Source organism: Siphateles boraxobius, unplaced genomic scaffold, assembly GCF_051911475.1.
Source record: "Siphateles boraxobius isolate OS27281-9 unplaced genomic scaffold, OSU_SipBor_1 6, whole genome shotgun sequence".
NCBI classification, from domain to species: domain Eukaryota; kingdom Metazoa; phylum Chordata; class Actinopteri; order Cypriniformes; family Leuciscidae; genus Siphateles; species Siphateles boraxobius.
The window spans coordinates 29750841-29769993 of record NW_027509186.1 but is presented as its reverse complement, the minus strand read 5'-3'; the positions used below and the strand labels follow the sequence as shown (position 1 = coordinate 29769993).

The following is a 19153-nucleotide window of genomic DNA, read 5'->3' as shown; positions in this document are numbered from 1 at the left end:
TCTAGTATAAATCTGAATTCGTCCATAGTGGTTTTAGTTAATTTTATAATGTTAGTGCTGTAAGTACAACACTGCCAGTGAAACTTGAATGGTGATATAATGCTATGCAAAGGTGTACGAGATTCACACCATGCATACTTGAATTCCATGGCTATAAAGAACCCCAAATGACCAGCAAAGGTTATTCTTGACATTGCCAATCATGATGGCGTGTCATTTGTGCTCTTTCTCGCTAATCTAGAAAGTTGATGCAAATGCTGGAAAACGTCCTGCCAGTTATTTGCATGCAAACAAATGTGTGAGGGTCATTTCAAAAGCTGACTTCTGATCAGCATCTATAGTATAGTTCACTAAAGTGGAGTTGGATTTCGTGTCTTTGGTATAATGGTCAAATTCAGCTGGAGTTTGGGAGTAGACACAGTTGTTTCACTGGGATAGACAGAGTATATTTCCTGCCACTCACAGCTGAGGTATCTGCATCATGGAAACTGGTAAGGTATCATTTGACCTGTTATTGGTAATTAAAAACTCTGTAACTTGATCTCAGTTTTTTGTCATGCTGTTTAATTTTTAAGCTAAGATTAATCTTGGAATGGTTGAACTGCATTATTTAATATTTAACTCTAATATCTAACTCTAACCGGTCTGATTACTAAATTACAAGAAATCTTCTAATAGACGAGACTCAGTGTACTTTGACATTATGGTTTCGGACGGCAATAACAGACTTAAAATCACTGTTAATGCTGCAAAAATGTGATAAATGTGATATTTCAAACACAACCGCTTTTTATGCTTATAATAACAGCAGAACTTCAGAGCTCCTCAAATTCATTCATGAAGCTGGGGTCTTTTACATAACGCTACAATGATTTTTGCATGTAATTTCCTATCACTGTTGTGTTGACTAGGATCTGTGCTTCCCAGGAATCATCTTTTTGTATTTTTTGGGAAATAAACTTTAAACATTAGTTCATATGTCGGTATATAACTTGGCACTTGCACTACTCTACGTGCAGATGGTTAGTGAGACATATCCGGCTGACATTTTGAGTCACAATAGCAGATTTGACATAAACATAAAATGATAATCGGCCCCTGATGATGTTTCAACAGGATAGAGTTAGTGTTTGTAAACTGACCAATTTGCATTGACCAAAACCAAAGATAATTTCCATGCCAGTTATATAGATGCACGTCATAAAACTGACTAGAGATACTGTACCTGGTCATAAATTAAGCTGCAAATGAGAAATAATAACGTAAACGAGGTAATAAATGTGCAATTATTAAACAAATCTGGGCGTCTGACTATCAACAGTTTTATATTCAATGCATGCTGTATTTGTGATTTGTGTGCAACTGATTTCATCTGATAGACATTCATTTATGGTATGTTTGTATTGTACATAAACTGAACAACATCAGCCATCCAGAGTTAATCAGCACACATTTTAAAGTACTTCTTTTTTTGCAGAATGCTCAAAAAGAGTGTATCAGGGAGTCCGGGTCAAGCACACTGTGAAAGATCTGCTGGCAGAAAAGAGGTCACGGGAGACGAGCGGGCCACGCTACACGGTAATTCCACCGCTTAATCTTACCTGGTCAATACCCTCAACTGAAATATACCCCGCCCTGTCATTCACAATGCTTCCTTTCACTCCATTCACCCTGCCACTCTGCTCTTCTTTTATATATGCAAACAGTCAGTTTAAAACAGTTGGTATTTTCTGTGCCCCGCCACTTTATTTGCTCATTGGCTTATCTTTTTATTCTAATGATGAACCTACGGCCTCTGATACAAGCCCTCAGAGTCTTGTCCTTTTCTCACACGGGTGGGATGAAGCAAAGCCCATTAGTGAATACCTGCACATAAGCGGCAAACAATAGCAGCAGTGCTGATGGTCATGAGGTTGAGGTTTGGGAGTAAATCATCCTTTTGCTGCTGTAGTATGGCTATGCAAAGTCAAACACTCACACACCTGCTCCGCTGTATTGTTCCTCCTGCAGACCACAGACAAGTCGGCTGTTGTCACTCTAGACAAGCTCAAATCAGACTTGCAGACATCTGGCTGCACAAGAGGGAAAGCTTTTCTCCATTTCTATGGCACACTGAGCTCGCTTTTGTTTGAATAAGTAGCGTATGACTTCTGTCTCGTCAATGTTCAGAGTTAATAGTATTAACATTTTTTTTTTCACAAATTTTACACAAATATTTACATTAAATTATAATATGTAATACTTAAAGAACATAAGCATTGTGGAAATAAAATTAACCTTTCTAAAAATGTATATATATTAATGTGTGCAATTACAATTTACATTTACAAATTACATATAATAAATGAAAGGTAATAAAATGAAATACAGTTGTAATCGAAATTATTTAACCCCCATTGCGAAACAGGTTTATTGGCAAAATTAACAGACATTCAGCTGTTTGCAATGAACAAATCAAACAAAAGTAATTGAATTAGCTCAACACAAAAAATGTTTCTAGTGATTTCCCCAAATTCAACCGAAAATGCAGCTTTAAATGATTTCTGCAGTCTCAAAATTATTCAACCCCTTCATGGCAAGCATCTTTATTACTTAGTAAAAAAGCCTTTTGCTGTTATGACCTGCTGCAAACAAGATGTATAACCAGACACCGGCTTCTGGCAGCGTTTCTGAAGAATCTTAGCCTCTTCCTCATTCAGAAATATTCTTGGGTTTGCATACTGCAACCGCTTTCTTCAAATCCCACCATAGATTTTCTATGGGGTTCAAGTCAGGTGAATGTGACGGCCACTGCAGAATCTTCCAGGACTTTTTCTGCAACCAAACCTCGGTGGAATTTCAGATATGCTTGGCATCATTGTCTTGTTGGAAGGTTCATTGACAGCTTCAGCTACCTCACTGACGGCATGACGTTTTCTCCTAGGATTTCCTGATATACAAATATGAATCCATCTTGCCTTCCACATGCTGCAGGTTTCCAGTTCCAGAGGATGCAAAGCAGCCCCAGAGCAACACCAAGCCCCACCATGCTTAACTGTAGACAGTGTTCTTTTCAGCATATGCTTCATTCTTCCTCCTCCAGACGTATTGCTGATCCATTGGACTGAAAAGTTTCAGTTTTGTTTTATTGCTCCACAGAATAGAATCCCAAAACTTCTGTGGCTTATTTATATGATTTTGAGCAAATTGGAGCCGACTCTTCTTGTGCTTTTGGGTCAGCAGTGGTGTATGTCTTGGAGTTCTGGCATGCATTTATTACGCGCCTTACTGTGCAAGCTGAAACCTTAGTGCTGTCGCCACCAAGTCTTGCTGCAGGTTTTATGCAGTCACTCGAGGGTTTTTCTGATCCTGTCTTCTCAGAAATCTGGTTGCGGCCATTGATAGCTTCCGTTTTCTGCCCCGTCCAGGTAATGCAACCACTGTTAACCAACTTTAACTTTGAACATGCGAACTATGCTTCAAACGGTGTCTCTAGGAACATTTAGTGCCTTCGCTATCTTTTTGTATCCTGTTCCTTGTTTGTTCCGTTCTTCTGACTTAACCATATTTCTAAGATGCAGTCAAACGTGACACTCAACAAGCCTATCCAGTTCAGATGTTTCATGTGTTCTAGCTCAAGCACACCTGATGCAACTAATGAAGCCCTTGATAAGTTGCATCACGTTTTCTTGAGACAACACTTGTTTTGCAGATTTGTGTTGTTGTGAGGGATTTTATTCAGGGGGTTGAATAATTTTGAGACGGCAGAAGTCATTAAAAGTTGCATTTTTAGTTGAATTTGGGGAAACCACTTGAAACATTTGTTGTGTTAAGCTATTTCAATTTCTTTTGTTTGCTTTGGGGGTTGAATAACTTCGATTATAACTGTATTCCTAACATTGACATAAATACAAATGAAATATGTGTTTGTTCGTGTGTGCCATTTAATCAAAATAGTGTACTGTTAAGAATGTTTCATATTTATTAAGTTAAGAATATTTAATTTTAGTAGCCTACTTTTTTATTTTTTATGTATAAATATAAGTGTTAAAATGAAATATTATTAACATTAATGTGTGTATATATATATATATATATATATATATATATATATATATATATATATATATATTAATATTCTTATATATACTTAACATTAGAATTTTTCAATTAAATGACGCAATAACATAAGAATATTAACATTTCTGTAGTTGTAAATTGGAATTGTATAGGCTATAATACAATTCTTTTATTATTTTTGTTATTGTGTCATTTAATTGAAAAATTCTAATGTTAAGAATATTAAACTTTTAATATGAATTTAATACTATATATATATTAAATTTCCCATAACATTTTCCTAAACAAATAATCCCATTAGCTTGGAAGAATTACAGAAAATCAGTGTCATTTTCTCATATATGAGTTTCGTTACAGTTGTGACTTCAGATTTCCCTGTGTGATGTATTATTGGTTCTTTCAATCTAGACTGGTAATTAATCATTTGTATGTTATGTAACAGCTGAAAAGTAACTATGTTTTCAAAGCCTAAAAAGTGTATGTAGGTGTCAATCATTGTGATCCCACAGGGACACGACTGAGACCAAACACATAATACAATGGCTGAGCAGGGGGAGGATTGCACAGGTGAATCGGAGCATGTTGAGGCCACGCAGAACAAAAATTGCTTTATAATAACCTTACTTCTGTATCTATGGCCTTTTAAATAGGGTAGAAGAGCCATCTGCAGACTTCAGCAAACACTGTCCACAGAAGTCATGTTCAAACACAGAACCAAACAATACAGACACTTGCAAGAGGTTCAAGATGAACAATAGTAAAATACTACTCTTGTATAATCTTTGCTTAAAAAAAAAAAGCTGAAATAATAAAAGTTGCATTAGGAGAATAACAAAACTTTTGCAGCGAGAGCTGATATTACAGAATGGCAAAAAGATTTGAAAAAAGTTGGTAAGAAGGCATTACCAGATCAGTGGCCAATTTCACAATAAATATACAGATTGATCAACAGGCAGATAGACAGATTACAGACATCAATAGATAGAAAGAAAGATTAGATAGATAGATATAGATGTCACTTTGAAACATTCAAATGAATGTCAATTTTTTGAATGTCAGTAAAATGTCATTTTGTTTCTAGCAACAATAACCAATACAATCATCTAGGCATGCAGCAATTCAAAAGCAAAGTCATAATACATTTTAGACAGAGAAAATTTAGTTTTATGTGGGAAGAAAATGAGTTTGCATGGTATTGAACTTCATTTTACTGTATCCCACTCGTGTACAGTAGAGCTATTTCATTGCTTGTTGGCTCAAGCGGCCACAAACCACCAACCCCCTCACTTCCAACCACTCCAGCGTGGTTTATCTTGAGGCTGAATCATTCACGGTGCTACAGCCTTGGACCTCTTCAACAGCCTCATTTCCATAGCATGCCTTCAAAGAGGCACTGAGGCGTAGGTCGTTCACATAGGAAAGTCTTGGAACGAGCAAATGACATTCAAATGCTAGCCTCAAAATTTGCTTGCCCTCCGGCCAGTGCTGCCTTGATATCAGCTCATTTATTCTTGCAGTATGCAAACGGGGCATGTGTCTGTCTGTATTGCCTCTACCATTCAATAACAAAATTGTATGTTACAAATCTTTAGGTCCCACCGTTGTTTTGGAAGTAGAATAATTGAACCTTAACTGGTCTCATCCTCTACCCTTACAAAACTAGGTTGCAAGAGAAAGTGAGATATACAACATATTTTATTCATTTTTTTAAAGGCTGTGCGGATGAATATAAATGTCTTTTTGATTTTGGTTATTCATCAGATTAGATTGTTTATTTTGAACACTTGCATTATAGTGAGAAATCTCTAAGATTTGGGGGCAGTTCAATTAGATGTATGCAAATCTTTTGTGCTTTAGCTTGTCATGTGCCATTAATACTAGATTGCGTTAGTCAAACGAGGTGATCACAGAAAACTGATGATTAATGGGAATCATTATTTTGTTCTAGGGTGTATCCTCTCCTCCAAGTCCATTAGTTCAAATGACTGGTGAGTCTCCAACACTTTGTAAGCATATTAAATTCAGAAATGTGCAATGCCATTTCTAGATACTGTAAATAATGTATCAGTCATGAATTATTTTCATGTATTAATCAAAATTGTTGTGGTCTGTTCAGGTTCTCACATGCTTCCAAGTTACTATGGCATGAGAAGACCTTTCGTTTCAGACACAGAGTTTTGTTCCTCAACGAAACCATTTTCTACTGATGTCTACCCCTCATCACTAACGGGAAAGTCTCTGTCATGCGACACCGGATGTGTGTCTGGTTATTCCTCTCTCATAGACAGCTACTACCCAGAGTCTTTTGGAGACTACCGCAGCACACCTTTCTCCAGCGGAGGAAGTACAATATTCTCGCCATCTGCTTTGTCTTCTTTACTCCCTCCTTACTCCAGTGACCCTTCACATTATTTGCTGGTAAGGTCTGGCACATCGAGCAAGAAGGCACAGTCAGAAAAGATGTTTGTGAAGTGTTGTCAAAGTCTAGGTAGGGGGAAAAGTCTATGCTGTGTTGTGTTGGAAAAATAAGTTAAAATATTTTTCAAATATAATTTTTCTGAAGTGATGTAAATGTTATGGGCATGTGGGCCTAAGTTCAAATGAATCCATACTTTAAACGTTTGATTTTACGTAAATATTTTACGTTTGCAGGCTGTTTCATCCAAGTAGCACAAGCTTTTAGAAAAGAAAACAAAAACAATATTAAACTATTTATATAACACATTTTTAAACAATTTTAAAATATTTTAACATTATTTCATATTATATTTTCTATACTTCTCTATATTTAATTATATTTAAATTTAATAATAAAATGATATTAAAAAAAGGAAAAACTAGATTTAAGGAAAATATATATAGCATATATATATTTTTACGGGCATATGGGACAACGTTTAAATGAATCAATAAATTAAATAACATGTTTCATACAAGTAGTATGAGTTTTAAAAAATTGGTAACACTTCATTTTGATGGTCCCTTTTAAACATTCTGTTGACTATGCAGTAAGTAACTTTACAACAATATGCCAACTTATTCTAACCCTAACCAGTACTAACACTTTAATGAGAATTTGGGGACGTGTAAGTGCAATGTTACTTATAGTCAACTGAATGTGTTAAAGAGACCATCAAAATAAAGTGGAACCAAAAAATTAAATGCATAATTTAAAAAATATTTTTGTCATAATTAAATTTTATATAGTTAGGCCTATATTTTCTATATTGTTATATTTTTATTTTTATATATATATCAATGTATTTCTCCTGAAAACTTAAATTAAAAATATAAAAATTTGTAGAAAACCATTTCATCCAAGTATAGCCTAGATTTTTAGGGGGGAAAGACATGTTTTTGTAATTTCATTTAATTTAATTTCATTGGCACAGTTCAAATTCAAATCAATAAATTGAATAACAAGTTTGCAGACAGTGTATGTTTTTTTTAAATCATCATTAAATCATTACATTTGCATTCATATTGCTATTATGACGTAACTTCAATGTAAATAGGGGGAGAGGGACACAGTCTTCTTACACCAGGTAGGGGGCCATCTTACCCCTCTTTTAATATTTCACATTTTGTGCAATAACAACTAAATTAGCAAATGTTTCTATTTGTGTCCTATAAGACATGAACATTCTAAACTTTAATCTAAATATGTTACAATTTTAAATTAAATACACATTGCTCCTAAGAGGGGCATTTCCCCCCATCTTCCTTTTTTTTGGAAAAAGGAAATAATATTTATAAAGGTTTATTCTGGCCTTGACAACATCATACTGTCTTTTTTTTTACTCTCTGTGCCATTATTTTGCATATACTGTACACTCACCTAAAGGATTATTAGGAACACCATACCAATACTGTGTTTGACCCCCTTTCGCCTTCAGAACTGCCTTAATTCTACGTGACATTGATTCAACAAGGTGCTGAAAGCATTCTTTAGAAATGTTGGCCCGTATTGATAGGATAGCATCTTGCAGTTGATGGAGATTTGTGGGATGCACATCCAGGGCACAAAGCTCCCGTTCCACCACATCCCAAAGATGGTCTATTGGGTTGAAATCTGGTGACTGTGGGGGCCATTTTAGTACAGTGAACTCATTGTCATGTTCAAGAAACCAATTTGAAATGATTCGCGCTTTGTGACATGGTGCATTATCCTGCTGGAAGTAGCCATCAGAGGATGGGCACATGGTGGCCATAAAGGGATGGACATGGTCAGAAACAATGCTCAGGTAGGCCGTGGCATTTAAACGATGCCCAATTGGCACTAAGGGGCCTAAAGTGTGCCAAGAAAACATCCCCCACACCATTACACCACCACCACCAGCCTGCACAGTGGTAACAAGGCATGATGGATCCATGTTCTCATTCTGTTTACGCCAAATTCTGACTCATCTGAATGTCTCAACAGAAATCGAGACTCATCAGACCAGGCAACATTTTTCCAGTCTTCAACTGTCCAATTTTGGTGAGCTCTTGCAAATTGTAGCCTCTTTTTCCTATTTGTAGTGGAGATGAGTGGTACCCGGTGGTGTCTTCTGCTGTTGTAGCCCATCCGCCTCAAGGTTGTGCGTGTTGTGGCTTCACAAATGCTTTTCTGCATACCTCGGTTGTATCGAGTGATTATTTCAGTCAAAGTTGCTCTTCTATCAGCTTGAATCAGTCGGCCCATTCTCTTCTGACCTCTAGCATCAACAAGGCATTTTCACCCACAGGACTGCCGCATACTGGATGTTTTTCCCGTTTCACACCATTCTTTGTAAACCCTAGAAATGGTTGTGCGTGAAAATCCCAGTAATGGAGCAGATTGTGAAATACTCAGACCGGCCCGTCTGGCACCAACAACCATGCCACGCTCAAAATTGCTTAAATCACCTTTGTTTCCCATTCTGACGTTCAGTTTGGAGTTCAGGAGATTGTCTTGACCAGGACCACACCCCTAAATGCATTGAAGCAACTGCCATGTGATTGGTTGATTAGATAATTGCATTAATGAGAAATTGAACAGGTGTTCCTAATAATCCTTTCGGTGAGTGTACATTACAATATACATTACAACTATTGTCTGTTGTCTCTCCCACTTTCTGTATTCATCTGGTTTTAAAGGATATTGGCTTTAGTACAATGAGGTTCAGTCAATTTATAAATGTAGTGTCTTGTCATTTGAGAATGTTCTTAAAGGGTTAGTTCACCCAAAAATGAAAATTCTGTCATCATTTACTCATCCTCAAGTAGCTCCAAACCTGTATGCACACAGTAAAAAATTGTGTCTGCTGAACACAAAAGAAGATATTTTGAAGAAATATCGGTTTCTAAACATTTGATGGGCCCACCAACTATGTGGGTACCAACATTATTTTAGAACAGGTTTAGAACATGGATGAGTTAATGATGACAGAATTTTCATTTTTGGGTGAACTATTCCTTTGAGGGTAATGAGTTTTTGCTTATGTCGACTGCAGAGGGACTCCTGGGAGCCCACGGGGGCCGAGGTGGTGGAGGGTTTGTGTGGAGATGGTCTCGCTCCCATGCCCCTGTCTACACCCAGTCCTCTGGTCAACCCGGAGACCGCCAGCCCGACCCAGTTCCGCTCATCTTCCCGGGGTTCAAGCATGACGTCTTCACACTCATACTCTCTCCATTCACTGGATGAAGTCAATTATCACTCCTCGTTTCAATCCTCATCTGGCGGTTTTGCTCCCCCTTCTTTCTTGACTGAGCCTGCGACCAAACTAGTGCCAGTTCTACCATCAGAAGATACAGAAAGTGCCCCTTCAGCTTTGAGTAACAGTCTGGTATGGGGGAAAGAGGACACTGGTAGCACTTGGTCACAGTATGAGGTCAGGAGGACGTTCTGAGATTGAACTGTATAAGGAATTACAGGCTTAAAAGCCTAGTAGATCAACAACCTCTTCAAAACACAAGGCAATTAGCACTAAAATCTTTGAGTCAGTTTTACTTAGCAGAGCTAAGGCTTAACATTGGGGAACAAAAATGACTACATTGTATCTTAATGTTTTATTTGTGTCGTTTTTTATTATAATGGTATCTTGAATTTTATACTGACTCAGCAGGATAATTAGGATAATAATCAGTATGAGACTGCATGTATATTAGAATTTTTATTTCTATGGCACAGATTGTGAGTCTATTTAATTGTATATTATCAGCAAAGATTAAGTGTTAAAATATTTATAGTTGACGTGTAATATCTAGCTAGTCCTATTTCTCTTCTTGTGACCGTTTCATTTGAAAGTCTGTTGTGAAAACTGTCTCTAAAGTAAATAAACTAGAATTACAAAAAAAAGCCTTCTTGTGACTCAACAGCACAATGGAATTCACAGGTCAGATGCAGTTTTGCATTTGAAGCAAAAACAAGCGCCATGTGAACACAACTGAAACAACTTTACATGCAGTAAAAACTCAAACCCTTTATTAAAAATTAAATGTACAAACATTTTCAAGACAGCAGTTAAAACAAAATCAGTTTTTAGTTATCGAATAAGACATGCAGTACCAGTCAAAAGTTTGGAAACTTTATAAATTTCATGAGTTCACACTTACATATAATTAAATAAAGTAAAGGTTTATGCATAACAGAGGTAAGTCTGCTGTATATATACCTCTATTCTCCTTTAGTGAATTGATTAACTGAATGTGCTCCTTTCCTGTTAAATTGGTGGATTATCTGAACGCTTCCGAACTTCGTTAATAAAACATCATTTAATCTTTTTGAAAGAGGTCTTTTAAAGGGATATTTCACCTAAAAAATTAACATTTTGCCATTATTTAGTGTCCATCAAGTTGTTCCAAACATGTATGAGTTTCTTTCTTCTGTTGAACACCAAAGAAGATGTTTTAAAGAATGATGGTAATCAAACAGTTGACGGCAACCATTGACTTCCATACTAGGAAAAAACATACTATGGAAGTCAATGGTTGCCGTCAACTGTCTGGTTACCAACATTCTTTAAAACATCTTCGTTGGTGTTCAACAGAAGAAAGAAACTCATACATGTTTGAGGGGCAGTAAAATAATGGTTTTCTATTTTAATATACTTTTAAAATATAATTTATTTCTGTGATGCAAAACTGAATTTTCACCATCATTACTCCAGTCTTCAGTGTCACATGATCCTTCAGAAATCATTCTAATATGCTGATTTGATACTCAGTTATTAATGATGTTGGAAACAGTTTTGCTGCTTAATATTTTTTTTGGAACCTGTGATACTTTTTTCAGGAGACATTGATGAATATAATTTTAAAAAGAACAACATTTATTCAAAATAGAAAACTTTCCTAACAATATAAATATTTACTATCACTTTTTATCAATTTATCCTTAAAATAAAAGTATTAATTTCTTTCTTTCAAAAAAGAAAGAAACAAATTACTGACCCCAAACTTTTGAACGGTAGTGAATATTGTTACAAAAGATTTATATTTTAAATAAATGCTGTTCTTTTTTTTCTTCTTAAAAGCAAAAACAAACAAAAAAAATGTATTCATCAAAGAATGCTGAAAAAAGTATAACAGATTATATAAAAAAAAAATTAAGCAGCACAACTGTTTCCAACATCATAATAAATCCGCATAAAAGATTTCTGAAGGATCATGTGACACTGAAGACTGGAGTAATGGCTGATGAAAACTTAGCTTTTCATCATAGAAATAAATTATATTTTAAAGTATATTAAAATAGAAAACCATTATTTTAAATTGCAATATTATTTCACAATATTACTGTTTTTCTGCATTTTTGATCAAAGAAATGCAGGCTTGATGAGTATAAGGGAATTCTTTCAAAAACATTAAAAATAGTAATGTTTCCAAACTTTTGATCGGTGTATATTCAAATATACAACATTTCAGGATTAGGAGAAATAAAATAAGGGGGAAAATCAAGAGATGTACGTCTATTTTAATTCTAAAGTAAGGAACTCAGGAATTGGGGAGCTTTTTATGTATAAAAATGTACTGAAATGAAGAAATTAAATTGACAACATATGATATAGCCTATCATATGCTTTACTATAAGAAACATATTTTAAATCAGACCAGAACAACTGCCTTATTTCACAATAAAAAAACATTTAACAATGAGGAACAAACAAATAAAATATTGCTATCAAGTTGAAACCTCACAGGTTGCATTTCATGCTTTTTTGTTTTTTTTAATTATAGTATAGGATGAGTCAACAGTCATACCTTCCTCTACTCAATATCTTTGATCCAGTGCAATTTATCTCTGCATAGAAAAATTATGACATTTTCTGAATTAGCTATTATTACATGTATTGCCAAACTGAGTGCATTAAGTGACTCTTAATAAACAGTGTCAAAGCAGTCTAGTTATATGAAATACAGCTTGAGGTCTTGTGACAGGACCTGAGCGTTCCTCGGTTTAATCACCAGGGGGCGACATTCAACTGGCCAGATCTCGTAACGACCGACCTCTACTTTCTTAGAGATTTCTTAGGATTATGAAAGATCTGTTCATCAAGTGACTGATAATGAGAGACTGGTAAGAAAATAATATTTTGAAACAGGAGGTCTGTTTGCAGAGGATTAACATTACAAATCGATTTCACAAAGGAGTCAAACTACTTATAAATCCCGCCAAGACAGTTGCATTCGGACTACAGCTACTACAACAAGATGCTTAAAGACGTATTAATAAAGTAGCCTACCCCATGTTTTATCTCAATACTTTAATCTCCAATTATTCTGCACTTGCGAACGAAATGTTCAGTTTGTCTGTCACATGGACCCGTTTCCCGACTCCTTTTCTAAGACAAAGAACACCTGGATATCATCCATTCCGCCTGTTTTCAGTCTTAAACACGCGATCATTAAATATGACACACGTACTTATATTAACAAACAACTGCATTATGGTCTGGAAGAATATTCCATTTGGAGCTTTTTCGTTTAAATTATTATAAAAAAATTAAAGTAACTAAAGTCAGGTGTGAGATTCTGTTTGTGATCAGCATCCCTCAGCATCAGCCTACTTATTTTGGGGATAAATATAATGATTTTGATGATGATGATAAATATGTAATATGCATTGATTAACGAAACTATTGCATTAAACAGATAATACCGTGAGAAATTGAACTAATAGCCTAAATATTATTGTGAACATCGCTTTCAGTTAACTTGCTTTGGGGCTGCAGTTGAACTGACCATTTGAATTAAATATAACCTATACATATAAATGTCTAAATTTCACATTTAGCCTTTTTATACCTGTTCCCACTATCCCAGTAACTTAACTTTAGCATACGTCCCAATTTTTCTAATGACAAACATGGCTGCTATCATATGCCACGCCCACAACTACAATAATTCTTAAAATACTGCACAAATAAGATCTACACGACACAATCTTCTTTTTTTTTCAAGACTACCTTTTAGAGAATATATTTACAATGTGTAATGGAATGTAAAGCTTCATTTGTGCCTTCAGTCTCATTGCAAAGTTGAAATAGTGCTTCTAAGGGAGACTCCAACCATCAACACCAAAAGGATGATAAAATGTTAAAAATATATATTTGGTTGATGTCAAAATGTGAAATAACACAACATTCTATTAAAAGAGATGCTAATATATGCATTATAATAGCGAATATCACTCAGAAATAAGTCTTTTTACGAAGCCTTTGAATATTCAAATTGAAAGTATCGCGCAATCAAATCATTGTCAAATCATTGAGTTCTTGGGGTTTTAAATAGTAGGGATGAGGGGAGAAAAACTCAAACTAAAATATCCCTAGCTATATTACTGTATAATTGTATGTCCTGAGAGTGTTTTGAGGTTACTTTGTTGAGACTTTTTAATACTTTTGTGAATAATTCGTTCTTGCCCATATAATAGAGCAAAGAAGTGACGTTGGGGTATTTCACTGTAGTTCTTCCTGAGTTTTCCTCCTTTTCAGGCCAAAATGTCTGGTAAGTAAATTTTCTTTTTTTCTTTCGTTTAAGATGTTTTGTCTTCAGCAACCTGAAAAACATTGAGAGAAAAAATATGTTAATTAAAAGAATTTAATACATTGGTAAACTTTGCTTGGAAATGTGTAGTTCAAAGGATGCAGCCTTACTAATATCTTAAAACAGCAAACACATGTGAAGGATTAAATTCAAACAAATTGGTGAATTTTACATGTATATGCATTTTATATTAATTGGGCTACATGTAATTTCTTGCAGTTTAAGGGAACAATATCTCTGGTGATTCATTAGGCTAGAGCCCGAGCTTCATTGATGGCTTGGCATTTCTGTCTGGTTGTATTTTCCTCAGCTTTTCCTCAAGCAAAACTGAATCTGAAGATTTATTTACTGTGTCTTTTAAGACTTTACGTTGTCGACCAGCGTGTCCCAATTGAATGCAATGCTTTTAGGAATAACCAACATTAAACGATGACTGAATATAATTTGATCATTTTAACCAGAATTCATGCCTTGCTTCCGAGCTTATATGAATATTTATTAGATAGGTTTAACTGTCAATGAGCACATCAACACAATGCCGAAGGACGTTTTTGCTATCTTATTAACATCAGCGCACTTTTTTGCCCTCTGTAAACTCAACTGCCTCCATGAACTCAACCATGGCGTGGCGTTGTTTGGAATCACTAATATTCCGACAGAATTTTATATAGCTATATTAACACGGATCAGGAAGACGTCCCACTGTGTATGTATTCACAAGGCTGAACAACCAATTAAAAAATTAGAAAAGATGGACAACTATTTTTTCATCTATTTTTTTACACATTTCATATTGGGAGGAAGTTATTAGGCGCGGCTTTACTCATAAGAGATACGAGGACTGCCCTTTAACTTTATCAAGAAATAATTTTACATCTGGCGAGCGGAACACACAAAACAACTTGGACTCCGGACGTTTTTAGGACATTTAAAACAACAGATTGTCGCTAAAGCGACAGCGCGCTTGTAGAGAAACTGAGCTTTTTTTTGCAACAAATCTAATCGGGTTTTCTGTTAGATAGCCTAAGGACTTTAACATCTAGTCTATATTCCCCGATGTATTTTCTCTATACGCTTCTATGCGGCTTTTTCTATGAGCTATTATAAGAGTATTTTACTTACGTTCGTAACTTGTAGTGGCGTCGACCGAGGAAGCGTCTCTTTCTCCTTTCCTCGCATGGAGTGTTTTGCAGCGCTTCCGCAACTTTGAGCGCTTCTGCTCTCGAGTGAAACGCACAATAATTAGATTAGGCTACTCTCCGGTTTAGTCGGGTTTTAATTTACAGCTACATGAAAACAAACGGTTTAAACTCCAATTTAATGCTGTCGCCCCGTGTCAAAGATGGCTGGAGAGCATGTTTCTCGAAATTCTCTACTGTCCATTGTCATGCGAAAACTAACCCATTCATTGCCGGATCACCAGTGCACTCAGACCACTGGAGCGAAAACTGGGAAGACGAGCGTGGTTGTTTTAATCTTGAGGGATATCTTTTCGCTACATATCTTATATATTCTACTGGCAAATGGGAAAAATGCAAAAGCTTTTTGTGTGGTTGAACAAGAGGGACAATGACAAACAAGGATCTCCAAGAAATCTTTCAAAGATATTTTTATAGACTACATGAGCAGGTCTTAGAAACCTCATTTTTGTATTCTTGTTGTTTCGTTCATTTTTGGAAAAACATGAATAACATACAAATATTATGATTTAATGACTCTTCCTTAGCCTAAATAAAAAATGTTAAGTTCTCTAAAGAACCTTATAGTGATCAGTTCTTAAAAATATATTTTTCTTTTGTCAGTGTTAAGAAAGTTTTAAGAATCTTAAGAATCTTTATCACTGCAAAGAACCTTCTATCCAGTGGCAAGATTCCAATAATGTTAAAGGTTCCTCATGCATCGATGCCAATAAAGAACCTTAATTCTTAAGAGTGAAAAGTGGTCAAATACATTCCTTGCAAGTCAACACACATTTTTTCAAGGTAAAACAATTAAATTCATGTTGCTTATTGATAAGCCACATTGATATACACATAATGTATAGGCTACACACACAAATGCATATATACAAATCTTTTTTTTAAAATAAAAGGTTGAGGTATTACATCTTTGAAGCCCCTCACAAATTTGTGTGCATTTTTTAACAACGTAGTAAATTGTCCATTGTCTTAAATCAGGATTCTTGTATAAACTCTGATTTTTCGTTAGTATTTTTATTTTGGCAAATAAAAATGTTTTGCTCTAATGATAATTTGTTTTTTCCTGCACAGAATCATTTAGCCTACAGAACATGTAAGAATAATTGGAAATAAATGCATACGTCAGTGGTGAATGAAAATAAACTGAAATGAAATGATTGTTTTCAGCAGATAAACCCAAGATATACCAGGGTGTGCGTGTGAAGACCACTGTCAAGGAGTTACTGCAGAAGCACAGAGCCCTGCAGGCACAGAAAACCGCAACGGTAAACAATAGCTGTTGGAAACACAATAAAAATCATAAGCAGTATAGACTTGTGGTAGCCAAAGTAAAGTGAAGCATGGTCAGTCCAAGACCAAATTTAAAGCACCACGCCCCCTCAGGCCTGCTTGAAGACAGTTTCAGTTGATACCACATAATAGAACTACAAGATTTCTACTGTTTTCCACTGAACGATCATAAAGGTTAATGTTTCACCTTCCTTCTCTCTCTTACATTTCATCCTGTAGAAATCACAAGTCATGGCTGGTCGCGATGTCTGCTCTACGACCATGAACAGTAAGTTTAAAATAACAAATGAACTAGACGTCGATAACTGACAGTGAAAAAGCAAAGATAATAAACCTTCTGCCTACTAGGCTACACGTAAGAGCTTGAATTTTAATCAGGAAACCTGAGAACAAGACAAAACAAAGTATACTTGACTGCATGCAACTTACTATACTCCAAAATAGAAACCATTTTCATCCACCGTCAGGCATCAGCTCTACATCTACAATTCTAAGGGGAGAACAAATCAAAAAATAAATAAAAGAACAATGAAACCTACATCTATAGGTGTTCCTTAACAGATCCTGGAATGATCTCCTATTTATAAACTACTATTCAAATGTGATTTAGCTGTTGGCTGATGGTCTCGTGACATCATCCCAAGTCTTGCTGGCCTAATTTAAATGTTCTCCTGTGCTCAAGCCAGCATTTTCTTCTGTGTTCCCAACAGCCCACCTTGATGTCTTCTCTGGAATGCAAGCTCCAGAGCCCTATTTCCAGACACGTCCCTTTACCGAAAATGTCAACATCCCGATGGAGAATGCATATGATCATCAACAGATGATACACACGATGCCACCTGAGACTTTCAGCGGCAGTAATTTCGTGTGTCCCACTTCTGCGCAGTGGTCTAATGGATGTATGTCTTCTAATACGGACCTCTATGGTACTAGCCTGGTACGTGTTTGATGTTTTTCATTTTAAATAAAACTTTTTTGGGGGCATTTGGACAGTTCTAATGATCAAATATATTAATAGAATCACGCGTGCAGCATTTTTAATAAGTGTTTCGTGCTTTTGCAATCTGTTTCCTTAGGTATCCACTTCACCCTCAGACTCCTTCAATCTCCCCAGTCCAGTCGACTACAACAGTTACTCTCCTCCTCAGTCCCACTCTTCATCTTCCTCTTGCTACAGCTCCCCGACACGGATGGATTTGAGCTCCAGTTTCTCTCCAGAAAATTACCACTATCAGCACTGCAACCTTCAACAATGTTTTTGCCTGTCGCACTGGTCCAATGCGCATGAAGGCATGGCAACTTCGGAGTATGTGCCCTACGGCTCATCAGACTGTTTGTTTTCATATAGCGACGACAGTTATTTCAGAAGGGATTCCTCAAACTCAGAGATGTGTTACTTATAAAATGCATTTTTAAGCACTTTGCGCGAAAATTCAGTGTCATAATTGATGCATTTGAATGCATTTGTTGTATTTTAGTTTCGATCAAAGAAAAAAAAAACGAAGAGAATGCATGATTAGGCTTAGGTTAGGAGTTGTTTTTAAGCAACAGGGTTGATTGCAAAGAGCTATGTGTGAGTATAATTTACAAAATATTCATTTATCTTTTCTACAATAAACATATTTTTCATAATTTTACTGGAATCGTTTGTTAAAATTGCTTAGATGTATTAATAATGGGGACGTTCATTGTTCAGTATGTTTCTCACTCTTGAAATGTATAGGAGCTTTGACAGTTAAAAAAATAAGGGCACAATTATTGTTTTGCATATCAACCTTCAACACCAGGAAAGTAGGAGGAAAAAAATTACACAGCATATAGGCTTTGTATAAAAACAGATTTGATATCCATTTATTATAGTTCATAACTGTTATATTTTTTCTTTGCTCCTATACAACACCGTTAACTATGTAAAATTAAAATAAAGAAAAGGAATTGCATAGGCCTATCTCACAAATCTACATGTAGGCTATGGAATTGTAAACAGGTTAGGAATAATCTTATACTTATCAGCTGATGTGACATACAAGTCCTAAACTTTAAGCAGTGCATTTACAGTGTCAAATAAGTCTTTAGAAATGAAAGATAGAAAAGAACTTCATTCATGCTTGGATATCTGCTTTTAAACCTGCTCAGACATCACTTTTTATTCATTTAAAATAAATGTCCCGTGTCTCTTTCAACTTCGCAACATGGCACGACTTAATCATTTAACAGTCACGCAATGGTGTAGCCTATTCATTAACTGTAGAAACAGGGAATGTTTTGCAGTCAAACAGTAGGGTGTGTACCGTTGGCAGACGCACATGGTTTGTGCCTGCTGCGCTCCAACCTGGAAATCCCCTCTGGAGAGAAAAGGACAAGGAAGTTTTCCTCTATCCACAAGTTGGCTTCTTTTTTTCCATGAACTGCGTCCCTCCCACTTCTGCACAACGTGTTCTCTGATTGCCATAGTGATTCCAGAATACACTCTGACCTCTTCTCATGTTATCTTTGACTCTGAAAAAAAATGAATTGTTATTCTACGAATTAAGGTCTAGTCTTAAACGGTATTTCCCAACAAACTTAAACTGCCATTTCCATTGAGAAAAACCCCA

At 35.7% G+C, this 19153-nt stretch overlaps 2 protein-coding genes across 8 annotated transcripts; both read left to right on the top strand.

The window, feature by feature from the left end:
- The first annotated feature begins 333 nt into the window (after positions 1–333).
- pou2af2 (POU class 2 homeobox associating factor 2) lies at positions 334–10378 on the top strand. Its single transcript, XM_077207432.1, has 5 exons — positions 334–491; positions 1478–1578; positions 6008–6047; positions 6176–6477; positions 9534–10378. The coding sequence occupies exons 1-5, from the start codon at positions 482–484 to the stop codon at positions 9927–9929; spliced, it is 849 nt and encodes a 282-aa protein (XP_077063547.1). The 5' UTR covers positions 334–481; the 3' UTR covers positions 9930–10378.
- Positions 10379–12241: 1863 nt separating this feature from the next.
- Positions 12242–18191, top strand: linc.pou2af1 (lnc RNA pou2af1). 7 transcript variants are annotated; one of them, XM_077208788.1, is made up of 6 exons: positions 14858–16049; positions 16338–16359; positions 16434–16531; positions 16776–16824; positions 17267–17493; positions 17633–18191. In XM_077208788.1, the coding sequence occupies exons 4-6, from the start codon at positions 16788–16790 to the stop codon at positions 17957–17959; spliced, it is 591 nt and encodes a 196-aa protein (XP_077064903.1). In that variant the 5' UTR covers positions 14858–16049; positions 16338–16359; positions 16434–16531; positions 16776–16787; the 3' UTR covers positions 17960–18191. The 7 variants fall into 7 exon arrangements, with proteins under 7 accessions (XP_077064901.1, XP_077064900.1, XP_077064902.1 ...); XM_077208789.1 differs by having other exon boundaries at positions 14902–16049; positions 16437–16531; XM_077208786.1 differs by lacking the exons at positions 14858–16049; positions 16338–16359 and adding an exon at positions 12242–14028 and having other exon boundaries at positions 16437–16531.
- Positions 18192–19153: the final 962 nt, after the last annotated feature.